The sequence below is a fragment of the Sciurus carolinensis genome, chromosome 6 (assembly GCF_902686445.1).
Source record: "Sciurus carolinensis chromosome 6, mSciCar1.2, whole genome shotgun sequence".
Classification (NCBI taxonomy): domain Eukaryota; kingdom Metazoa; phylum Chordata; class Mammalia; order Rodentia; family Sciuridae; genus Sciurus; species Sciurus carolinensis.
The window spans coordinates 139,120,991-139,146,544 of record NC_062218.1 but is presented as its reverse complement, the minus strand read 5'-3'; the positions used below and the strand labels follow the sequence as shown (position 1 = coordinate 139,146,544).

General features: G+C 46.4%; 1 protein-coding gene across 2 annotated transcripts in view; it reads left to right on the top strand.

The window, feature by feature from the left end:
* The window catches only part of Anxa6 (annexin A6), a 50,573-nt gene extending 35,974 nt beyond the window's left edge, over window positions 1-14,599 (top strand). The window contains exons 21-26 of one of the 2 annotated variants that reach the window (XM_047555673.1): window positions 5,165-5,182; window positions 6,180-6,273; window positions 7,410-7,505; window positions 10,415-10,473; window positions 11,934-12,056; window positions 14,189-14,599. In XM_047555673.1, coding sequence (XP_047411629.1) covers window positions 5,165-5,182; window positions 6,180-6,273; window positions 7,410-7,505; window positions 10,415-10,473; window positions 11,934-12,056; window positions 14,189-14,248 — 450 coding nt within the window. In that variant the 3' untranslated portion in view covers window positions 14,249-14,599. The remainder of the gene's footprint in view (window positions 1-5,164; window positions 5,183-6,179; window positions 6,274-7,409; window positions 7,506-10,414; window positions 10,474-11,933; window positions 12,057-14,188) is intronic. The other variant, XM_047555674.1, reaches the window with a different exon arrangement.
* Window positions 14,600-25,554: the final 10,955 nt, after the last annotated feature.

The window sequence follows — 25,554 nt, the reverse complement described above, 5'->3', positions numbered from 1 at the left end:
GAGTGGCATATGCTCAGCAGTACTCAATAAATATTTGTTGAATGATCATGGGGAGGGGTTCGTAAGGTCTCTTGGCTACTCAGCTTCTGCCCAGCTTCTTTGACTAGGAAGCTTAGGTCTAGAAATGGCTTCTCAGAGAGGCTGGACAACCCCCAATTCATTTCCCCTAATGATTCCTAAGACTACATTGTCCCTACTGAGGCAATCTGTGTTGTCCCCATTGACTGGGTCTTGATCCCAGCATCCACTGGCCTGACCCAGAACCTGGCTCCAGTCTCTTCTGCCTGCTCCATCCACCCTGACAAAAGCTCTATGTCCCAAGGTTGGACAGAGACACCACAAACTGAAAATCCAGCCCCCTTATTTTATAGCTGATGGGTAAAAAGTGGATTGAGAGTAAGAGCACCAACTTTTCCATTCCTAGCTGCACCCACAGATGTGTGGTCCATTACAACAGCATCTGAACTAGAAAATCCTTAGTGGTAACTTGACAAGTACAAAACTGAAATTGCAATGATTAGAGTGCCTGCTCTATACTGAGCATGATGATGAACTCTTCTATGCTTGATTGTTTCCTGTTTCTACTGGAGGAAAATGAAACTCCTGAACCTTTCCAAGGGTAGTTTCCGAGGGTAGTGGCATTGGTTTGATTCGAACTCAGTCTTGCCTGACTCCAAAGTCTAACCTTATTATCATTTAAAATCCGCTAGGACCCAGTCCAGAAATTTCCCCTGCAACTTACCAGTAAAACAGGTAGCTTTTGTCTAGTGGTCCAGGCCTTGCTTCAGAATACAGTTGTCAGGAGCTGCAGGGTTCCTGGCTCAAGTGTGGGATTTCGTTTATATTCTGAGTACATTATGGACTACTTGGGAAACCCAGCCAGACATGAGCATGGCTTGGTGTGATCACAATTTATTCACTCGTTCAACAGATGTTTATTAAGTATTACAATGAGAAACTTCACTGTGCTGCGTGGGGGCTTTTGGTCTTAGCTCTCTCCCTGAATCCATCCCCCGTCCCAAAACTCAGTTTCCAGGGAATGCTTCTGCCTGGTGCCTGGTCTGCTTGTGAGCTTAAGCTTCCAATGGACACTAGCAGGGGACTGTGGTGAACTTGCTGGCAACTGCTCTGCAGGAGAAAAAAGGAGAGAGAACCTGAGTGGAAGCAACCGAGACCCCTGAGCCAGAACCCTGCCTAACTCAGCTGCTTCTCCAGATTAGAGTGATAGTCCCTGATCTTAGTGTGAACCCATTTTCTTATAAATATAATTTTTTGTTTGTTTCATAAGTAATGCATATTCTTTTACAGAAACTAGAAAAAAGAAAACCTATAGCCTAATTGCATATATTATAATTGTTTTTCTGTGTATATATAAAAGTAGATCTATAGCATTTAAAAGTTAGTACTCTATGCATATTGCTGCATATATTTTAAAAATCAGCAACAGGAGGGCTGGGGAGATAGCTCAGCTGGTAGAGTGCTTGCCTTGCAAGCACAAGGCCCTGAGTTCGATCCCCAGTACCGGGAAAAAAAAAAAAAAAAAAATCAGCAACAGGGGCTGGGGAGATAGCTCAGTCGGTAGAGTGCTTGTCTTGTAAGCACAAGGCGCTGGGTTCAATCCCCAGCACCAAAAAAAAAAATCAGCAACAGTCAATGGCCAATACTATTCCATCTGAATCCACTGTACTTTATTTAACCAAGCCCTCTCCCTAGTAGCCAATACTGTTAACACATTCATGATCTTTCTCCTTAGAGTTCATTTCTAGAGGCAGAATGGGAAAGCCAGAGCAAAATGTCTATAAAAAATCAAAGGCATTTGATAGACAGAACCAAGTTTCCCCCTTGGAAAGATAAGGCACCCAGAAGTCTTGGCTGTTTTTACTGCCTCCTCCCCAGCCTCTTCCTCTGCACATCTGGAGCAGCAGCAGGCTCTCAGAAGTCCGAGTCTATTATTAACAGAGTGACTGCTTGTCCAGTTTCCACCTTCCCCCCCACAGTGATGTCAGTAGCCTCCTCTTTCATTCACTCTTGGTGTTCTGGCTTGAGCAATAAGTAATGTAGATAACCTAATTATTATAGCCCCACAGTGAAGAGAAGCAGTAGTTATTTTTAAATAATTGATCCCTAGATTTTTTAAATTTTTTTTTATGTATGTATGTATGTATTTATTTATTTTTAGTACTAGGGATTGAACCCAGGGGCACTTAGCCACTGAACTCATCCCCAGCATTTTTCTCTTTCTTTTCCTTTTCCCTTTTTTTTTTTTTTTCCCCTAAGACAGGGTCTTGTTAAGTTGCTTAGGGCCTTGCTAAGTTGCTAAGACTGGCTTTGAACTTGCAATCCTCCTGCTTCAGCCTGCCAAGCCACTGGGATTACAGATGTGCATCACTGAGTCCAGCCAATCCCCAGATTTTTAAAAATATAACACCTTTATTAAAATATAGTTCAAATACCATGCCATTGACTCATTTAAAGTGTACAATTCAGTGGACTTTACTACCTGCACAGACCTACACAGTCGTCACCACAATTGATTTAAAACATTTTGTCACCCCAGCAGAAGCCTGTACCTATTGACAGTCACTCATTTCCTCCCACGCCTGTAACCCTAGGATACCTCTAGTCTGCTTTCTGTTTCTAGATTTGCCTATTCTGGCCATTTCTGTCAGTAGAACCACACACCATGTGGCCCTGAGTGACTGTCTTCTGCTTAGCATGATGGTTTCAAGGGTGGTGCCCCCTGTAGCACGTGTCAGTGGCCGTTCCTTCCCACTGCCAAGCACTCTCTTGAGGAACCGCCCAGAGTAATTTTTGCATGAAGTAGCCAAGCTAAAAGGAAGAGCTTTCGTGTAGAATAGTATTTTAGTAGAGGGTCTCACTCTTGAACCCAGGACCTTGTGCATGCTAGACAAGCATTCTACCACTGAGCTACAGCCCCAGACCTTATCTTCATTTCAGTTTTGAAATAGGCACCTGTTAAGTGCCTGACCTCCAACTCACAATCCTCCTGCACCAGCCTCACCTCAGTCTCCCCAGTAGCAGGGTTTGTAGGTGCCCCCCCAACACTTCCCACCCACGACATTTTTTTGTATTTAGATATTATTGTCTTAAAGGTGCCTTGAAAAAAATACATCTAGGGTTGTCTAACTTGAATAAATGAGAATAGTTAGCACTTTAGATTTTTTTTTTTAAACACCACCTCCCTTCTTTTCTCTCTCTCTCTTTTTCTTGAGTAATACTAGGGTTTTTTTGTTTTTTTTTTTTTTTTCCAGTGCTCATACTAAAATTTTTTGATAAAACACATATAACATAAAATTAATTGTATTTATCATTTTTAAGGGTACAGTTCATTGGTATCAAACACATTCACATTCCTGCACAACCGTTACCACCTTCCATCTCCAGAATGATCTTCATTTTGCAAAACTGAAATCTAAACCCACTGAACAGTCACTCCCATTTCCCCTTCCCCTGGCCCCTGGCAACCACCGTTCTACTTCCTGTCTGTGAATTTGCTTCATGTTAGTAGAATCATACAGTGTTTGTCCTTCTGTGGCTGGCTTCTTTCCCTTAGCACAATGTTCTCAAGATTTAACTAGATTGCTTTTGATACAGTTTTTAATGCAGTATTTAAACACCAGAAGCTGTCCATCATCCTGGTAATCCTGACAAGTCCTGTTTGATGCTCATAAAAAGTGAAGTAATATATTTCCACAGTGGGAAAATGTAATCGGGACATTTCAGAACGAATGAAAGAAAATGCTTAAGTTTTTCAAAGGGAACCACTCTCAATCGTATCTCGACTGTTTCTGATGTACTTCAAAGTAAGCAGGAGAGTGTTTGTTTTTTTTTTTTTTATCTAGATAAAAGGAACACAGTTATACCCAATATGTGTACCCTTTTTTACATTTCTGTATAATTTAGATGGAAATTCCTTATTAGCACTATAGATCAATTTCATTCTTTTGTTATTTTTCCCCCCTTCAGTGCTGAGGGAATCCAGGGTCCTGTTCATGCAGCCCAGACTAATTTTATTTATTCTTTTTTTTTTTTTTTTTTTTTAAGTACTGGGACTAAACTCAAGGGCACTCCACTTCTGAGCTACAACCCCAGCCCTTTTAATTTTTTATTTTGAGATAGGTTATCTCGCAAAGTTGCTGAGGCTGGCCTCAAACTTGAGATCCTCTTGCCTCAGCCTCCCAAGTACTGGGATTACAGGCGTGCAGCACTGCACCTGGCTCAGTCTCATTCTTTTTAAAAGTTGTGTGGATTGTTTCCCTTGATTGGCTAAACCATAGCCTGTTGCTCATTTTCCTCAATTGCAAAGAAGGCTGCAGTGAGCATCTTGTATTATGGGGTGGAAGACTTGCCAGTCCATCTCTGGGGCACACTCCTAGCAATGTTGTGGCTCAACCAAAAGCCATGTGCATTCCAACTTATGATAGAAACTTTAACTTATGCAATTAAAAAAAAAAAAAAAAAGTTTTCCAAAGCATAAGACTCTTACCTTTAGAAAGATCAGAATTTCATTCTATCCAAGAGAATATTCAGCAAAGGGTCAAGGAAGAAGGCAAAGGTGACATCATCTGGGTACACAAGGGCTGCCTGTTTTTGTTCCCAAGCACTCCTAGGCACAACTCACAACAGCCATGGAATGCTGTGCTGTGCAGTAAGAAGAATCCTGCAAAATGCCTTCTCCACCTTACTGCTTGGCCATCACCCCCAGACAAAGCACCCCCCAGGGGCCTGGGCCATCCTGTCTCCATGTGACAAGGGCTGACTCTGAACATGCCAATGGGTGCAGAGTACTTTGCACCTCGCGCGTTGCCTTCTCAGTAGCTCTGCAGGAAGTGATGGGGTTTATTTTTCCCAATTTTCTGATAGGCAAACCAAGACCTTGAGCCTGCTCTAGGTTACACTTCTGTGTCTTTCTCTTACCCCAGGGGGACACATTTTTAATTATTTTCAGACCTAGCCCCATTTCGAGCTCTCGCCCCAACATCAGAGACCAGGCATTTTCCCCTCCTGCCCCTCATAGTGGTCCCAAGGTTTCTTGGAGACCTCTGCCATTCCCCTGCCTCCCAGGAGCCCAAAGCCAACCTCTCCTGCCTCTCTGACTCTTGCCTTCCCCTCTCTCCCTCCTTTCTCTCCTCCCCGCTCTCAGGTGGCTGCTGAGATCTTGGTGAGTGTCCATTCTTCATTTGGATGTTAACAGCCTCTCAGTAAAGTCCGGCTGTGCTTTGGGGCTGGGCCGAACGGGCAGAACTGGGCAGTGAGCTGGGGGTCTTGCTCCGCAGCTTCTCTCTCTCCCCTTCAGGGCCCCTTGAGGACCCTGCTGGGAAAAGATGGGCCAGGCAAGTGTTTCCCCAACTTCACCTGTTCACCTCTGGCACAATTTGGGCTACTTAACCACCGGCTATGATTGTTTTCTTCAAATCCACTCGTTTGTTAATCTAAATAGAGTTATTTTAAAGGAACTTAAGTGGAGGTAAATAGAACTATAGCCGACTAGAACATAACTGTGGAAGCACATGTATGAGGTATGTGAAAATGACTGCCCTTGCTGGATGCAGTGGGGCACACCTGTAATCCCAGCAGCTTGGGAGGCTGAGGCAGGAGGATCACGAGTTCAAAGCCAACCTCAGCAAAAGCGAGGCACTAAGCAACTCAGTGAGACCCTGTCTCTAAATAAAGTACAAAATAGGGCTGGGCATGTGGCTCCATGGTTGAGTGCCCCTGAGTTCAGTCTCTGGTGCCCCTAAATTAAAAAAAAAATAAAAATAAAAATAAAATGTCTGCCCTTGACTCCACTTGGGGAAACACTGGCTAGGCCATTTTTGCTTGTTAATGTGCACCTACACATTCCCCAGAGGGGCTCTCTAATAGGGGGAAGGAAGGCAGGAGAACCCTGAGTCTCTGTGCCTAGTGCCAGTTTGTCTCTCCCATGGGTCCCAGTCCCTGAGGCCAAGGTGGAAACACCGAGTGCCGAACCCACCAGGGTGTCCACCAGGCCTCTGGGACCTGGAGAGGAGAATATGGAGGTCACTGTGCTGGAGGCTGAGGAAGGAAGGAGGCCAATCTCAGCTTCCTTGGCCTCGGCAAAGATAGGAAAGTGGTTCATAACCAGGACTTTCTTATGTCTTCCCTCCCAAATCCTGGCCCCTTCCTGGGCTCTACAGGAAATAGCAGACACTCCCAGCGGAGATAAAACTTCCCTGGAGACACGGTTCATGACGATCCTGTGCACCCGTAGCTATCCACACCTCCGGAGAGGTGAGGCCTGACCCCTTCCAATTCAGCAGGAAGAATCCCAAACCCAGTGAGAGCCTCTCAGCTCTCTATGAAGAAGAATCAGTTGCCCACCCTCCGCCTTCCTACCCCTGCAGTGCAGGAGTGTGGCTGAGGGGACACAGGCACCCTGGCATATCTTCAGCCTCAGGCTACCTCCCTTCACCTCCTTAAGGGAAGCAGGCGGGATGCCTGGGACAGGGGATGGCAAGTGGATTGCAACTCTGGTGGATTGGAAAGGAGCTGCCTAGAATGCTGTGTTGAGGATTCTCAGGTTCAGTGTCACCATCCACTGGTGACGCCTTCTAGGGCCAAGGCAGTGAGGGGTGGTGCTCACACAAGACCATGTGTGTTTGAATCACAGGCCGCCACACACACGGGGTACACCTGTGCGTAGGGGGTCCTTGCATTCGGGGACCAGAAAGTGCCCTGTCCTCCAAGACAGTTGAATATGCATTCATCTGGCACATTTTCGTACATCTGGTGCTTTGACATAGTGGCTAAAAGAATAGACTTGGCACTGGACCACCTTGATTTGAATCCCCCACTTATAAGCCATGTGACTTTGGGCACCTTACTGAATCTTTATACCTACACTCCTTACCTAGGAATTGGAATTTTCTGCCTCTTGTGATTGTTGTGAGGATACAAAACACAATACGTGTCAAGCACGTAGCTCCACACCTGGCACATGGCGCTTCCCGAGGGTCTTAATCGAGACTAGTCTTAGTGTCCCCACCTGACACATGAGAACAAGGAAGCCCAGAGTGGGGAGGGGTTCCCCTGAGGTCACTCAGTGAGCTAGGGGCAGAGCGTGACCAGGCGCCCGTTCCTTTTACCACACCAGCCTGGATCCTTAGTACTTGTCAAGTCCCAGGGGCTGCCAGCCAGCCCGGAGGCTCTGGCCTGGCACATATTTGGCTCTGAGCCCACAGTGGCCTTGAGGTCATAATGTCCCTCTCACCATGTCCTGCCTGATGTATTAGATTGTCAATGGCCACTCCTGCTCCCCTTTCCCTTTTCCAACACAGCCTGAGGCGGAGCTGAGTGGGGCGGGGCGTGGTGATCTCCCTCTCTGAACTGAAGCTCACTCTCACCTCTGGGGCTTCTCTCGGGGTCAGTCTTCCAGGAGTTCATCAAGATGACCAACTATGATGTGGAGCACGTCATCAAGAAGGAGATGTCTGGGGATGTCAAGGACGCGTTCGTGGCCATCGGTAACTGACAGGGAGAGAGGGAAGGGACTAGGGAAACTGAGAACATGGCTAGCTTCCCAGGAAGAGTGTAGCCTTAGCAGCTTCCTGTGCTACTAGCACTGGAAAATTCTGTCTCTGATCATCTCTAGGGCTTCTGCCAAATGTGATTGTTGGGAGCATATGAGGACCCTTTCCAGGCTGCAGGACAGGATGCAAAATCAACGGTCCCTGGGGAAGGACCAGTACAGTGAAGGAGGGCCTGGAGGGAATGTGGTGTTCTACATGACTAGAATGTATATACAAACAGTCACACACCACTACTCATGCACACAGAGCACACTAAGGACATGCACACGCAAGATACATTTGCACATGACACAGTACACATACACACACACCCTTTTCTCCTCCCAATACCTCTCTTTAGTTCCTCTTTTCCTGCATAGTTTGAGTTCTTGACTTTACAGAACTCTATCCCTTTTGGATCTGTATTTCTCCATGTGTAAATATGGAGAAGTAGATAGGTGCAAGGGTTTAGCTTGGCTTTATTAGTATTTATTATTGGCATCCTATTTTATTGGCTATTAAAAGGATTGCATTGGTGCGTGTACTTTCCTTATCTTGCCAGGAGGTGTCAGTAAAAGGATTTCACATAACTGCCATCCATCATAAAACGCATCTTGACTTCAGAGATGCTCATGTGGAGAAAAGGTGGTTTGGATTAGATGGATAGAAATGCTGTTGCTGTTGCTGTTGTTACTTAGCACGTCCTGGTTCTTTGCCACCGAGCGCAGTATCCGGGAAGCTAGACAGCCTTGTGGCTAAAAGCATGGGCTCCAGGGGGAGTCCCTGCTCTGCCGCTTGCTAGCTGTACATTCTTGGGCAAGTCACGAAGCCCACGTCTCAGTTTCCTTCTCTGTAAAATGCTGATGGCAATAGTACACAGCCCATAGGGTGTTCTTCGTAAGATTTAAATGAGTTAAGTATAGGTAAAGCTCTGAGAACAGTGCCTCCTGCCACACAGTCCCCACTGGCAACAGGGAGCTTTTATTGTGATTTCCAGCCAGGCTCTGTGCAAGTTTGCACACAGGTTTGGTTGAGACTTCACCAGATGCTTCACAGAGAATGTTGCTGAGATTCAGAGAGAATAATGCTAATCCTGGAACCAGGGGCTGCCTGAGTCCAAAGCCCATGTCTTCACACCAGAATAATCAGCCTTTAGAGGCTCCTTCGAATCTTGCCCTCCTCCTGTTTCTCCCTCTTCCTTCTCTTCTCCTACCTTGAACACGTACATGTGCATGTAGTCATACCACACCAAATTATACTGCTCCATCCATGGCAGCTACCAGCCTCCCTGGAAGCACATAGGCTTTTGCAAAGAAGGCTTGCAGGGTTGATTGTAGAAGAGAAAGGTTTCTGCTCAATGTGCTCCTTAACCAGACTCGTGAAGCCCTAGACTTGGAATCAGGGGAGGCTTCCTGGAGGTGGTATCATGACTGGAGGAGACATGCACATCAAGCACAACCCTGCAGGATGGAGTTGTGGGGAGGGAAAAGTAGGTAGGAAATGCATCCATATCAGGAGGACAAGGCACAGAGGAATGTGCACTGTGTTCAGAGGGGAGGGAGCAAGGGTGATGGGGTGCGGGGGACAGGAGCTTGGGATTTGCTGGGAGGCAGGAGGGACTGCCCCAGGAGCTGAGCGGGGAGATGTGTGTTGTGATCTTTCCTGAGGAATCTGTTGCCCTACTGTGCCTTTGGGGTAAGCAATGCCAGCCTCTTGTACTGGGGCCTCATGGATGCTTTTCCCCCAGAGTCCTTATAGCACTCTACTCCTGGTGTCTAGTCCTCCCCTTAAGCTATCTGAGACAAACCCATTGGTCCTTGGAGTCTTGACATCAGGCAGTTGCTAATGTCTAGAGAAGCCCAGGCCTTGAGGAAATGCTGTGTCGGTGACATTGACTATTGTGTGGGTGAGGTGCAGGGGCTGCCAGTGCAGCAAGAATGTTCAGGCCCTTGAGCAACAGTCAGCCACAGGGATTGGCACAGTGCCTTAAAGTATGCTGGCAGTCATTCTTTGGGGTGGTATTTCTCTAAATCAGTATTTGCATACATCACTGGAGTAGGGAGAACAGCTATCCTGGTTTGTGCAGGGCTTCCAGTGCTAAGACAGGGAACATACCCAATAAAGTGGGATGAGTAGGTCACCCACCTCCAGAGTTTCCAATTCAGCACATCCGGGGTGGGGTGTGAGAATTTGTATTTTTACCAATGTCTCAAGTTATGGGCTGGGGTTGTGGCTCAGTGATAGAGCACCTGCCTAGCATGCATGAGGCCCTGAGTTTGATCCTCAGCACCACCTAAAAATGAAACATACATATTGTATCCACCTACAACTAAATATATATATATATATATATATATATATATATATATATATATATATGTACACACACACACACAAATATACATATATAAAGATCTCAAGTTATGTGGATACTGTCAGTCTGGGCATTATACTTTTGAGAACCACTGCTCAAAATGTCTCTAGAATCTAAGTCTCAAGAGTAGAACCTAAAACCTGAGTTTTAAACAAGCTTCCCATGTGATTCTGATGTACTTGAAAGTTCGAGGCTCTGTTCCTTGGACTCATAGGGGTTAATTTCCCTTTGAATCCTCTACTGACTTGGGTGAGCTGCAAGCACCTTAGTTGGAAGTGAATTGCAGCCCAGTGAGAGCCAGGCCTAGGGAGGAGCAAAGGAGGTGGCATTGGGAAGGGGAAGTGAAGATGTCATCCCCTGAGTATGACCCTGGGGTTTGCAATGATCTGCAGACCAGTCTGGGAGAGTGGGGTGAGAGGGAAATTCCAGCTCAGAGTCTGGGTGCACAGTTCTGACCAGGTTCCCTGCATCTCCCTCCTCTTCCCACCAGTTCAGAGTGTCAAGAACAAGCCCCTCTTCTTTGCCGACAAACTTTACAAATCCATGAAGGTAAGAAAGTCTTGTTTATTCCTTTCCCCCCAGGTTGGCTTTCATGTTCCCACAAACACAGATGCGCACCATGCCCCAGATCAGGACTTCTGGCCACCGTTTCCTACCATTTGTTATTTAGCAGCATCTGCCTGTGTCTGGCTCTAGGGTAGTAATTTTCAAGTAGCATTGATCTTGCTCCCCAGGGGACATTTGGCATCATCCAGACGTATTTTGGGTTGCCAGGATTTGACGAGTGTTGCTACTGGCATCTGGCGGGAGAAAGCAGGAGTGCTACTGAACATCCTACACAGGTCCCCACAACAAAGAATTAATCTGGCCCCAAATACTGAAGTTGAGAAACTTGTACTGGGGACACAGGGCTGAGTCCCCTTTCAGAGCTCACCAAGGTTCCAGTAGGCGACAGGGTCTCTTGACAAATGATTGTCCAAGATCACAAGTCCTCAGCCCTCTTCTTCCTGAAAATTCCAGGCCATGCTGGCCACATTCCAACCCAGATGCTGGAGTCTCAACTGCTGACAGAGCCAGAGCAGGTGGTTTGGTAGGAAGGAGTCTGAGACCCCTCTCAGCCTAGTCCCCAAGGATGGTAACTGTTTATTGAACACTCACCATATGCCAATCCCTGTGCCAACCGTTCACCTCCCTGAACAGTTGACCCTCATGGCAACCCTATGAGGACATAGTAGTATCATCATTGTATGAGGAGGAAACTCAGGCCCACATAGGTGAGAGCTTCACCCACATTTACATGGCTCCTAAGTGGCAGAGCTGGGGGCAGAGGCAGGTCCCGACTGCCTGTATCTTCCATGCCCTGTGCCAGCCTCTTGGGCCCTGTACCAGTTTCCTAGGACTGCTATAGCAAATCACGACAAATTGGGCGACAACAGAAACTTATTATCTCAGAGTTCTGGAGGCTAACAATCCAAAATCCTTGTCAGCTAGGTTGATTCCCTGGAAGCACTGAGAGAGGAACCCTCCCATACTACTCTGCCAGCTTCTGGTGGTTGCCGGAAAGCCTTGGTGTTTGTGGTTTGTGGACACACCACTTCAGTCTCTGCCTTTAACTTCACATGACATTCTCTGTGTGTGTGCTCCTGTCCCCTCTTTTATAAATATAAGAGACCAGTCACTAAAGCCATACCTAATGCAGTATGACTTCATCTTAACCAATTGCATGTGCAGAGACTCTATTTCCAACTTAGGTGTCATTCCGAGGTTCCAGCTGAACCTGAGTTTTGGAGGGGACACTACTCAACCCACACTGGCTCTTTTTGCCTCTCTCTGGCCAGTCCTAGGCATAGGGGACTTTTGGTCAGGACTATTTGTGGAAGACAGAGGCAGAATATCCCACCCTGGTTTTGGAGGGCAAAAGGGAGAGAAGTGGGTGGACACCCACCATGTCTTGCCTGACCAACTCTGTCTCTCCTGCCCCATGTCTCTCTCTTTCCTGGCTCCAACAGGGCGCTGGCACAGATGAGAAGACACTCACCAGAGTCATGGTTTCCCGGAGTGAGATTGACCTGTTCAACATCCGGCGGGAATTCATTGAGAAATACGACAAGTCTCTCCACCAAGCCATTGAGGTAAGGGGAGAGGTTTGCCAGTGGGTTACCTGGTAGAACAGTATATGGTTCAGTGAAAAGAGACCTGCCTTACTGTTGATACTAAAATCAATTCCAGAAGAACCAAAGATCTCCAAATGAAAAGGCCCATTTTTTTACTTTTAAAAAACAACTTTGTTTAAAAAAAAAAAAATCAACTTTGTTAAAGCACAATTCACATACCATAAAATTCACCTGTTTTAAGGGTACAGTTCAGTAATATTTAGTAAATTTACTGAGTTGTGCACCCATCACAATTCCGTTTCCAGACATTTCCATCATCCCACTAAGATGCCTTCTACCCGTTTACCTATTTCCACTCCCAGGTGCTGGCAACCACCAGGCTAGTTTCTGTCTCAAGGTTTTGGGGACCTGAGGGGTCAAATCTTTCTGTCTAAAGATTTGCCTTTTCTAGAGATGTCATATAAGTGGACTCACGTAGAGACCTTTTGTGTCTGACTTCTTTAACATATTATGGAGCCCATTTTTTTGGTCTTTAGGTTGGCCAAAGCTTTAAAGCTTGATACTGGCTATACTTGATTGACAGCCCTGTGGGTGTCACAGACACCGTCATGAAGACTTGATGGAAATTTAAACTAAGAGCACATCTTGAAAGGGTAATTTGGCAGTTTCAAAATCTGAAATGTGTGCCCTTTTGACTGGATAATTTTACTTGTTGGAATTTATTCTATAGACATTAACCATACATGTTCCCCAAGACATGCAAGAGAATAATTATGCTATAATTATAATAAACTAAAATATTATTTATAGCAGCCAAATATTAGAAGCTCTCCTTCAGAACTGGTTAAATAAATTATGGTACAGGTTGAGCCTTCCTAATCTGACAACCTGAAATCTGAAACACTCTAAAATCCAAAACTTTTTAAGCACCAACATGATAGCATGAAACTTGGTTTCATGCATAGAACTATTTAAAATATCGTATAGAGTAACTTTCAGGCTATGTGTATAAGATGCCTATGAAACATAAATTAATCTTGTGTTTGAACTTGGGTCCCATCCCCAAGCTGTGTCACTACATGTATGCAAATATTCCAACATTTTTTAAGAATCCCAAATCTAAACACTTCTGGTCCCATGAATTTTGGATAAGAGATACTTAACCTGTATATCCATATAATGGAATACAATGGAGCTTTGAAAAAGTCTGAGAAGGCTCTATGTATTGATTTGGAATCTTCTCTTAAGTCAAAAAGTACAGCCCAGGACAGGATGTGTCCATTTGTGTAGAAGGATGTTATACACATGTACATATTTGTGTATGTACAGATTATTGCTAGAAAATCATATCAAAAAATACTAACAGTGATTGGGGAACCAAGGAATCAAGGATGGGTGGGAGACTTTTGGTACAATCATCCCTTTGATCTGAATTATTTATAATGATAATGTATCATTTTGAAAAAAAAAATCATATATTAAATACCAAAAAAAGAACCAGAAACCAATATATCATAAATATGTTTTCATAAATGAGAGGAACCCCTCTAAAGGGGGAGCTGTAGCACAGGGGAGAAAGTCTGGCCTCCCCCCACTTGACCGTATGCCACACACCACTGCCCCGTGTGGTGAACACGATGGTGCTCAGGCACCTTGCCAGGGGTGGCCGGGCGACTGTGCTCAGCAGTGCTGGTTCAGGTTACATAACATGACGTGTGAGGGGAACCAAGGTGGGCAGGAAGCGCTCTGCCTCCTAAGGTAAGATGGAGGGCAGGAAGGTCCTTGGAGGAGGGGGTTCTGCTGCAGACAGGATCTGGGGCAGGCACAGGGGCCTGTGGACAGCTCAGCTGGTGGGGTTCCGGAGCCAAGAGGATGTTGCTGCTCCCAGGAGGAAGGCAGGCAGTGGTGCTGCGGAGTTCTAGGGTCCGGGGGCCTTGTGCCAGGCACATGTTCCTGGGAGTCGCAGGGGTCCCAGAAGGGACGTGGTCACACTTGTGTGTAAGACACCTCTCTGGCCTTCCTGTGACAGCTATGTTGGTGACTGAGAGAATACAAGGAAGCTGTCCAGGCTGGTGGGTGGTTAGGAGAGGGGGTGGGCACTGAGACCAGAATCGTTTCCACTCATTCTGCTCTCCCTCTGCCCCTGCCAGGGTGACACCTCTGGAGACTTCCTGAAGGCCTTGCTGGCTCTCTGTGGCGGCGATGACTAGGACCACCAGCTTTGGTGGGTCCCTCTGCCAAGAAATGGTCAGCGGAAACAGCTGCCGTGACCAAGCCGATGTTCCAGCTCCAGAGACTGAGGAAGGCATAGGGTGGGGGGAGGGGTTAGGGTGGGGCTCTTGTCTTCAACTGAGGCTTAGGAAAGTCTCCCACTCCCACGGGCCATCAAGGGCCCAGCACGGTCACTCCTGCTCATGGCTGAGCAGCTGAAGAACCATAGCCACAGATCCTGTCCACCTCTACTCCCTTGTTACGTCCTCTCCCCTGCTGTCCCTTGCCACACCCCTGCCCTGGTTTGGGCTTTGTCAAATCCCAAAACATACTGAGCCTCTATAAAATGAATGATGTGTGTGTTTTGAAAGGGGAGGTGGTGGCAGATACCAGTTAGTGTGCCGGGAGTGGGGAGGGAAGAATAAATGACTCTGGGAAAACTGGCGATCCTCCCCCACCCCCAGTCCCCACCCATCTCCACTCGCTCAGTGCTAGAGTGCCGGGCCAGGCCTCAGGACTCCTGGGTTCCAGTTTGCATCTGCCACGCATTTGCTTTCTGACTTGGGCCAGTCCCTTTCCCTCCTGTTTTCTTATCTGCAAAAGGAGAGAGTTGAACTACAAAGTCTGGGCTTCCCTTCTCACACTAACATCCTTGAGTAAGCCCACTAATTCATTCCCTTGAATCCCTTTCATTCTCTGTTAAGAGGAAAAAATGGCACATAGAAGCACATTTCCAACAAGAGTCTCTGTCTTCTCCCTAGAACCTGCAGCCTGAATTTTCCTCCTCAGAGCGGAGGTAGTTAAATGTGCTGCAGGTGTGGGTGAGGAGTGAGTTATGTCTTTAAGCTCTCCCTAGGTGCTTCCTAGGAAGCTTACAGAAGGGTCTAATCTTGCCTCAATCCTGCGAGGCTGGCCCAGCCCTGCTCTGGGTCTCAGACCCCCTCTCACTGCCTGGACATCTCTCTGTGTGCTCTTCCTCCTTTACAACCAAACCCAATTTCCCCTTTTGACCTCTTCAAGGGCATGGATACAATTGTAATCTTAGGAGGGCTGAGGGCCGTGGAAATTTACACCTCATGAAGGGCACTGATAAGCAAGGAGACTCAACAGCAGTTTCTCACTTTACCCTTCGCCCAGATCTAGTTCTGGTTTGTGACTTGGATCTACAGTTGTCCAGTGCCTGTGGCCTGCAGCTATCTGCTGGCTAGAGAGAGGGCTGTGCTTCCTGCCCTGGCTGGCCAGGCCCATTTATTGTAGCTCAGCCTGTGTTTGCTGTTATAGCTGTGCTGGTGGCACAGGCAGTTGGGAGACCTGCTGGGTCTGGTCTTGTCCCTCCCTCTCAATGTGACCTTGAACCAACCGTTCATTGCCCTCTCCAGGTCTCAGTTTCTCCATTTGAATAGTGAGGGGTTAGATCCAACAGTTTCAAAGAGCCCTTTCTTCATCTCTGACAATGAGTCTGGAACTAAGAGAAGTTACCTTTTTTGTGTCTTCTCCACTTCCTATCCGCCACCAAGCTATGAGCCCAAATGTCTTAAAGGTCAGCTGACAGCTCTTTTGGGTGTTTGCCCAACTTGATTTAACTGTTACCAAAGGATAAATTAACAAAATGGTTGAAAGCTTTGAAGTAAGACCTTTGTCACTGAATGACTGTGAACATGTAATCTCTCTGAGTCTCCAGCTCCTTATCTATACAATGGGTTTCTAATTCTGCCTATCCTATAGCTTTGTGGGAGGAAAATGACATGTCTGTGGATGTGCTCTGCCTGGCACCTGCTATCTGCCCTGAACCAGGCAGATATTTTCTTTTTAAAAAATATTTTTAGTTGTAGACACAATACCTTTATTTTATTTATTTCTATGTGATGCTGAGGATGGAACCCAGTGCTTCTTCACACATGCTAGGCAAGTGCTGTACCATTGAGTCACAACCCCAGCCCAGGCAGGCAGATATTTTCTGGGCTTTGATTTCAAAAAGTTGGTCAGCTACAAATCATACAGTCATCTAAAATCAAAAAGGATAGTGCCTTGAAATATATATATATATATATATATATATATATATATATATATTTATATATAATTTCTCAAGGGAAAATGGGTTGAGGGTAAATGGAAAGAAAGGAATCTGAGAGGGTAGCAGAGAGGAGGTTGGGATGTGGAAACCAGAATGAGAACAGCTAAGCAGAGCACTTACTTGGACATTGTGCTGTTTGAATTCCTCCACGTGCATTTTTCAACTCGTTTTCAGTCAAGGTAGGTGGTTGCAATCTGGGATTGGTCAGTAGTAGGAGGGAGACCTTGAGTATTTGTGGGGTAGGTAGATGGGCATAGATATGGGAGTTTGCTTCCAATCATAGAGGAACTTGAATGTCAGTCTTTTCTCTTATAACCAGTGAATCCTCTGGAGGTTCCCAGGTGGAGAAGGTATATGTCTAGCTGTGCATTTAAGAAATCTAACTGAGGGACTGGGGTTGTGGCTCAGTGGTAGAGCACTTGCCTAGCACACATGGGGCACTGGTTTTGATTCTTAGCACCACATATAAATAAATGAATACAAATAAAGGTCTATCAACATCTAAAAATATTTTTTTATGAATCCAAATGAAGGAAAGGAGGCCATTTGTGAGGCAATTGCAGCAACACCTGCTGGCTAGGAACTAGGTGCTTGCAAAATAAAACATTTTAGGGAGGGGTTGCAGCAAAGGAAGGAGCAGCTGTAATTGTGAACCTGAGGTGTCTCATTCAATCATTTATGAGCTTATCCTTTCTGAATGTTTCCTGTGTGCCAGGTCATATGCTAGGTGCTGAAGACCTGAACCGTGGTAGTTCTTGTTCTGAAGGTTCCTTCATGTGTCCCTCCTGCCTGGCTGTCTTCAGAGCAACACTGGAGATTGCGTCTGAGGACAAAGTTCAAGGAGGAGAAGTGGTGGGGGCTAAATTAAACTTAAAGGAAAGAGAAAGCAGAAGCTCAAACCACTGCTGTTTCAAAGTGGGAGAAAAGGAGGATGGTTGAGATGTTCTAAGTGTGGAAGGGGCCCTCAGAAATTCTCACCTCCCTCTCAGCTACAGATGAGACAACTGTCACCTCCACAGAGAGGAAGCAACTGGCCCAAGGTCATACCAAGGTTGTGGATAAAGCTGGATCTCTGCAGGGATTTTAGAAGCACCCCCTACTTTCTCATACCGTTGGTGTCACCCTCCCTCTAGCTCCTCACTGCTCCCCCTTTTGCCTGGGGCAGTGCATTTTCCCTTCAGGAAAACCCTGTTCAGAAACTCGGGACTGGGATGAGCCAGCGTTGGTCTTTGGGGCTGCCAGGAACATCTGCAGAAAATGGTTTGGCTGGGAGGAAGTTATTTGGGAATTGCCACTGCACACTTCCTGCCAGCAGAGTGATGAAAGCTACTAATACGTACCCTGCCCCACTTGGCTGAGAGCAGAGTCGCCGCCAGGTTAACCCCACAGGAGGAGCTTCACCTCCATGACCACTACAGTACTTTGTTTGCAGCAGTACAGGGATAATCACCTTCATTTTATCAATGAGGAAACAGGCTGCAGGTAGTGGCACAAGTTGCCTGGAGACACAGGCTGTACATCATGAATTGATGAGCCAGAAATGGTCTTACAGATGATCCCAACCAACCCCTTGTCTTGGTAACCGAGACCCAGAGAGCAGAATTGTGACTGCGGTGTTAGGGGCTAGATCCCAGGGTTCCAGGTTCCTGCCCTGCTGTCTGCTAAAGCTTCCTCCTCTACCTCTTGACGACAGATGCCAGATCAGGAGGCAAAAGTGTCAAGTGGCCTAACTCGAATTTCAAAACCAGGAAGCAGCAAATCAGCTTTCTAACTTGGCTTTCCATTCCCTGCCAGACCTCAGGTTTCCCAAAGGAGACTTTCCCATTTTATAGTTGGAGTGAGGCAGGTGGGAAATTCTATTATGTAACAGACTCTACTCAGTGGTTGGAGCTCAGCAGTCGGTAGGTAGGCCTGGGTTCAAATCCCAGTCAACCACTATCAGTAGATAAAGTCATTTGACCTCACTATGCCCTGATTTCCTCACCTGTAAAAAGGGAGTAACAAGCTGGGCATGGTGGTGCACACCAGGAATCCCAACTACTTGGGAGACTGAGGCAGGAGGATCATGTTAGAAGCCAGCCAGCAAAATTTAGTGGGACCCTGTCTCAAAATAAAAAGCACTGGGATTCTTGCTCAGTGGTAGAGTACTTGCCTCAAATGCCAAGAACCTGGATTCAATCCCCAGTACTGAAGAAAAAAGAAATCAGCTCTAGGGACCAGCATGGACAAGGAGACAGGATCAGCAACCTGGGTGTGAAAATATGAGGACCCTGGCCAGGGCAAAGGAAGCAGAGGTAGACAAAAAGAGAAGAAAGAAAGACATTGGGGGAAAAGAAAAAAAAAAAAGGAAAAGGGCCCAATCCTGCTAAGGGCAATGGGAGAGGCAGATACCAAAGCCAGGTGTCCTCTGGGAACCGAGAGGCAGGAGGTGCTTTTAAAGACAGGATATGAGGGCAAAGGCCCCCAATGCAGGCCATCCTCCTGCCTGCCTCAGCTAGGTAAGGACTGACAAAGCCCTAAGCCACAGCCACCTGGGAATGGGCCCTTCCCCCAGACCCAGCTGTTCTAAGAAACTTCCAGCACACGTATTTCCTTCTGTGGATGGTCCCACTCCTTCCTCTCAATTACCACCATCTGCCCCTTGTGCTTCCAGCTGCAGTCCAAACCCTCTCCCTCGGTACCCCATCATGAGGGCTGGACCTTGACCTTGGAGCTCCTGACAAAAGTAGCAGGGGCAGGGAACAGACATTTCCATTTCCCAGTTTCCAGCACAACCCGCTATCCACTCAAAGCACATGTGCTGCTTGGCACACAGAGACTTTCACACGCTGTCAGTCATGCTCACAGCAACGTACTATGGACACCCAGAATTGGAATAAAAAGGCACACTCTCTCCTGGTAACACACAGAGAAGCACACATTATTGACCACAGAGAAAAATTAAGTTGTTAGGCCAAAAAATAGACTGCTGGTAATAAGCAGAGATCTGTACACTGCCCATATATAAACCAAGTGGCCACACAGGAAACATCTTGCACGGGTAACCAGAGTAGCTCCTCACACACACTGGGGCACGTACACACAATTTTCTCAGCACTCAGTCTTAAGGTGACACACAACTCCAGAAATCAGGGACTTGCCTGTTCATGTTCCTTGGAGGACAGACATTGAGCCGAACAGCCCTGACTTGAACTCTGTCCTACCTGATGTCCTGCTCTGAGAAGACAAGCCCAGCTCCCTGGAGAACCAGGGCATGCATAGGATCAAGAGTTGGAAAGGAGTGGAGTTCTAGGACAGGCTTCCCAGGAAATTTAAAGGGTCAGAAGGGAGAGAGTGAGAGTATCTTTCAGAAGCATGGATCACCTGCCATTCACCTTTCCAGGAGTGTTCTAGAAGCTGGTAGTGAAGGGGTTAACAGTGCCACCTTTCCCACTCTTCACACTTCCCCTGCTTCCAGGAGGCCTTAAAAAGCCAGGGTGTTGGGATTTGCCCAAGGTGAGTCCCTGCCCTCTGCTTTTTGCCTCTTCCCAAGAAACAATTCCCCTAGTGAGTGAGATGGAAACCTAAAATGAAACTGCTAGACTTCTGGGACTCAAGCCTCACGGCTGTCACCTTTGCCACCAGCGGCAGCACTGAATACATCATCATGGTCATCATCACCTCCCGAGGCCTGGTGACCTTGGGGATGGGAATATACTGCTTTTTCCTGGGCAACGCACTATCTCACTGGGCCTCAGGCTCCCAATTTTCCCACATTGGAGAATGCTTATGGACAAGATGAGGTGAAGCATACGATGAGCCTGGCACAATGCCAGGTCCCGGAGTGCTCAGCACCTGTCATCTTCTTTGTCTTTCCCCGTGTCCTCTTTCCTCTTATCCCATCCTGGAGTCCAAGCCAGTTGGAGTGCAATATTTGCATAGACAAGAGACCTCACCCGGGGAAATTCCCCCTGATGACCAGGCTTCCTTTCTGAGGTTAGGCCACATCATCAGACTGCTCCTTCCTCTCTGGCTGGCCCCAGCCACCCTCTGGTTCCAGCCCTTTTTGTCTGGCAGGTGTAGATCCAGGCACACAGATTTAGTCTCATCCTTTGACCTTGGGTGCTGTCGAGAGGGTGGGAGCACAGAGGCAGTCTAAGGACCTGGAGCAAAACAGTGAGTTGATACATACTTACAGAGCCAGAGGAAAGGGCAGCAGGAAGGAGGTGGTCAGGAAGCCAGGACCGTAATGCTAGTTCATCAACAATTCCCTGCCTGACCCTGGACACTTGCCTTCTCTTCCCTCAGCCTTAGTTTTCCCTTTCTGTCCAGTGAGAAGATTGGTCAAGATAATCTCTAAGCTTTGTCCCAGATCTGATGGACTAAGAAGTCACTTCCTTCAGCAGCACAGTCTTGCAACATTTGTTCTTGGATCCTCTTCCTCTGACAAGAATCTTGCAACATACCACCCCGTGTCTATTTCCTTGGAAAGCACAATTTTGCAAAATGCATCCCTGAATTCCATTTTTCAAATGCCAACAGAATTACATGAACCCCATTTCCTCTTAGTGACTCTGTTGGAGTTTTAATTTTGCCTTTTGCATTCACTATGTATAATCATCTGTGATCCAGAAAAAAATGGGGATAGAGCTTTCTTCTCTCCAAATTCTAAGATTTGTTGTCATCCCAGTCTCTGACCTGATTCTAGAAAGTACCTTCTCTGGTACAAAAAGGGGGTCAAGTTAGGGGACCCCAGGGACCCTGAGATAGTGAGTTCTGGGACGTACATCAAAACCAACTATTAAAAGGACAGCTCCTAGGGCAAAGTCAGAACTTTTCTCCTTATAATCACCTGGGAAGCTTTATAAATACTTATGCCCAGGCCACACCCCCAGAGATTCTGATCTAATTTGTCTGGGGTGGGGCCTGGGCATCTGTATTTTCACAAGCTCCCCAGGTGACTCAAATGTGAAGCATGATTGAGAACTGCTGATGTAGGGCCCCGACCGAAGACCAAAGGGATCAGATAATCTGAGGGACACTAAAGCTGATAACCCCCTGGCCAATAATATTCTTTAGGAATTATTATAATGAATTCCCCTGTCCTACACACAGTTCTTCCCAGTGCCATAGAGGGGCAAAGAGAAATTACTTTCTTTCAAAGATGAGGAAGGCAAGGGACAGAGAGGAAGTCACTGCTGAGGTCACAGGGTGAGTCAGAAACAGCAGTGGTCCTGGTACCTAGCAGATGCATGTAGGCAGCATGTTTTTTAATATCTGTCCATCTATTCACATTCTGAAGAAAAAATGCCTCCAGCTCTTCAGTTTTTTGCAATTAGGGTGTATCAATAAAATAGGGAGGCATATTTTGTGGATTCAAGACCCAACTCTGTCACTAACCAGTCAAATCCTCTTTCTCAGGATGTACTCTTTTTTTTTTTTTTTTTTTTTTTTTTTTGTCCTTAATATCTTCCTAATGGTACTGGGGACTGAACCAAGAGGTGCTTAACCACTGAGCAACATCTCCAGCCCTTTTTTATATTTTATTTAGAGACAGGGTCTCGCTAAGTTGCTTAGGCCCTCACTAAGTTGAGGAGGCTGGCTTTGAACTCACCATCCTCCTGCCTCAGCCTCCTGAGTCACAGGGATAATAGGCATGCGCCACCATGCCCAACTGATGGCAGAGCTCTTCAACCCAGTGTTCATGGCTTCAGAGGTCCATCTCTACTCTCCAGCCAGTCTCACCTCTCATGGCCTGTCTCCCCAGTTCTCCACTCTTCCTATATCAGGAACATTGCACATGACAATGTAGTTCATCTCCTCCTTGCTTCCTCTCCTCCTTCCTTCTACAAGCATTCATTTTCTGCCTGCTGTGTGCGAGGCACTTGGGAAGTAGTGAAAATCGAAGAAACAGTTCCTGGTCACCTGGGGCTTACACCAGCCCAAGGTTTCACAACACTACAGACATGTTCACCCAGATAATTCTTTGCTGTAGGGATCTGTCACATGCATTGCAACTTGTTTAGAAGCATCCCTGGCCTCTGCCCACTAAATGCCAGGAACATACCCCTCACCAGTTGTGACAACCAAAAATATTTGCTAACATTCCAGATGTCTTTAGGGAGGCAACATCACCCCTGCATGAGAACTATTGCTCTGGTCAGACACTAACAAACCAATGATCATTTCATTATAGTCACAGGGAGAGAGAAGAAAGAGGACTTGAAAGTGCAGAACAAGGATCCAGCTATGATCAGGAGAGGAGCCATAAGGGTGGGGAAGATCAGGCAAAGTTTCCAAAGGAGAAACAATTAAGTTAAGAGCAACGTTGGCCACATGAAAGGCAAAGTGGATTGGAGAGTGCTGCTGCCAGAGGCCAAGGCACATGTCAGGAACCAAAAGTACCAGATGTAGCTGTAGTGGATTAGGGATGGATGGGAAATAGGTGCCAGAGTACAAAGGGCCTTATAGGAGTTTGTCAACCATGATGGCAGCCATCCAGAGGAGTTGGAGCTGAGATTTATATGATTGAGAGCTGATTGGCAACACAATGGGTCATTTGTGAGGTAGTGAGCTCCCCATCTTTGGAAGTATATTGACAGAACCTGGATGACCACCTACCAATGATGAGGACACACTGTGGGTGGGCTATTGGGCCGGTGAACATCTGAAAATGTATAACCCTACGACTTCTTCTAGTAGCCTGTCCTCAAATTTCAGATAAGGACACAATTTTATTAGCTTGTTTGGGAGTTTTCAAAAGCTACGGATTTGATGCTTAGGTGACTCAGCCATGTAAGAGCACACTTGGTACCTCTACTGGTTCTCCCTGGCTACCTATATATGAGCAGAAATCTTTATTTTGGAACTGGAAGACCCAGTTCAGGAAGCTTGGGCTTCTCAAACTCTACCATTTCCCAGGGTCATCCCCTGGGAATTTATTAAAAACACCACCTCTAGGATTCTACCCTCACTCCTCCCAAGAGTCTGATTTCTTGGGTCTATGGATGGGCACAGAAATCTGCCAAATCCAAGGCTAGGTCCTAATGGCATAAGAAGTTTCTGTCCTTGGCTGGTTTCAACAGAAACACACGAAGTCACATTCATTAATTCCCCAAATAAGTATTTTAAATGGCTGTTATGAGATGGGCTCAGTGCTATTCCCACAACATCAAAGCAAGACCAGAGGTGTCAGAATGGGAGAAGGGGGACTGGATAATTATGTACCAAAAGGGCAGTGCTACGGGAGTTGCCTTATGTATATTAGATTTCACCTGTCTTTTGAGGTTCAGCCTGGGTCTGTCTCCTCCAGCCATTACAGTCATCCCTTGGTATCCATAGGGGATTGGTTCCAAGAACCCCCTCTTAAACCAGAATCCAGGGATGTTCACGTCCCTGATATAAAAAGACAGGATTTACATATAACCTGTGCACATCCTCCAGTATACTTTAAATCACCTCTAGATTACTTATAATACCTCATACAATATAAATGCTCTGTAAATAGTTATATTGTATTGTTAGGGGATGAAAAGAAAGAAGTCTGTATGTGTTTGGTACAGACACAATTTTCTTCTGAATATTTTCCATTTGCAGTTGGTTGAATCCACAGAAATGGAACCCACAAACATGGAGGGACTGTTGCATTTGAGTTTGAATTCTAGCTGTGCCATTTATTGACAGTTGGCTATTACAAGTCACTAGAAGCCTCAGTTTCCTCATTCATAAAATAGCAATACTAGTCTCATAGGGTTCTTACAAGGAACACATGAAATAATTCATTTAAAAATACTTAGTACTAGGGCTGGGGTTGTGGCTCGAATGTGTGAGGCACTGGGTTCACTCCTCAGCAGCATATAGAAACAAACAAAATAAAGGTATTGCGTCCATCTACAACTAAAAAAAAATAAATACTTAATACTGTAGCTAGCACATGATGAGCTTAAATATCAGCCATCATCAGGAAATATCCTGACTCTCCCGTGACCTGCCCTGATTTCTTCTTCCTCTGAACCTTTGAACTTCCTTATGTCAGAATGGATGGTCCCCCTTAGTGATCATCCAGTCTGATTCCTTCCCATCATTGAAGCAAAAGTCAAGTACCTGAGAGGGAAAGGTTTACACACGGGAACCAGGACAAAGTCAGCTCTTTGATGCCCAGTGCAAGGACCTTTTCTTTCATGCTGTCAACATTTCAGCAGGGAGAGCCCAAGCTGATCTTCCCCAGGACTTACAAGCCAAGCACTACTAACCAGTGATCCCTGCTCATGTTGGTCCAGGTTCTTGGATCTGTGTAGCCTTTCAAGGTCCTTCTGCCCTTTAAGAGCCTGGTCCCAGTCAGGCTCTGTGAACTCACAGAGGATCTATTATTGTGACCTCATCTGTATGGAGAGTATCACATTCCAGGAACATCAGGGCTGAATGACCCATATTTTTACTCCCTGCAGAGAAAATGGTCTATGCACAGGGAAACAAGTCATCCTTTTCCCATGGTCTAGTTCAAGGGTTGGTGCCATTGGTCCAATAAAACTTCCCCAACATTGAAAATATCTGTGTAATCGGATATGATAGCTACTCCTACATGTTGCTGGTAAGCCCTCAAAAAGTGGCCAGTCATGAGGGATTGAGTATGGTGTGGGAAAGAGCACTAGACTAGGAGTCAGGAAGCTCCTCATTTACTCACTTGGGAAGTCATTTCCTGTTGTCTGATCTTTACTTCCTCATCTATAGGGATACATTGGTCTACAAGGTCTCTCTAGCATTCCCAGTGCAATCCCAAACTAAAGGGTGTAGAAGCTGTTGGGACTGGGCTTTCCTCTTTCAGTGGGCTTTCCTCTCCCCAGCCCATCCCCTTGCCAGCCTCCCCCCAGGGTCACGCGGTGGCCCGTTGTGACCCAGCCCTGCCTATTTCTCCAGGTTCACATATTACTTTTTTTTTTTTTTTTTTTTTTTTTTTTTTGTGGTGCTGGGAATCGAACCCACGGCCTTGTGATTGCAAGGCAAGCACTTTACCGACTGAGCTATCTCCCCAGCCCCCACATATTACTTCTTGTCTGCTTCAAATCCCATGATCCACACGGAATGAACCATTTTCAGTTTCCTGAATATATTCTCTCTTCTCTTTGCATATTCTATTCCCTTCATTAAGGACACCCTTCCTTATGCTTTTGCTTGGCTACTTTCAGGTCTCAGCTGAGAAGTCTTCCTCCAGAAAGACTTTCCAGATTCCTGAATCCTGACCAGACACTC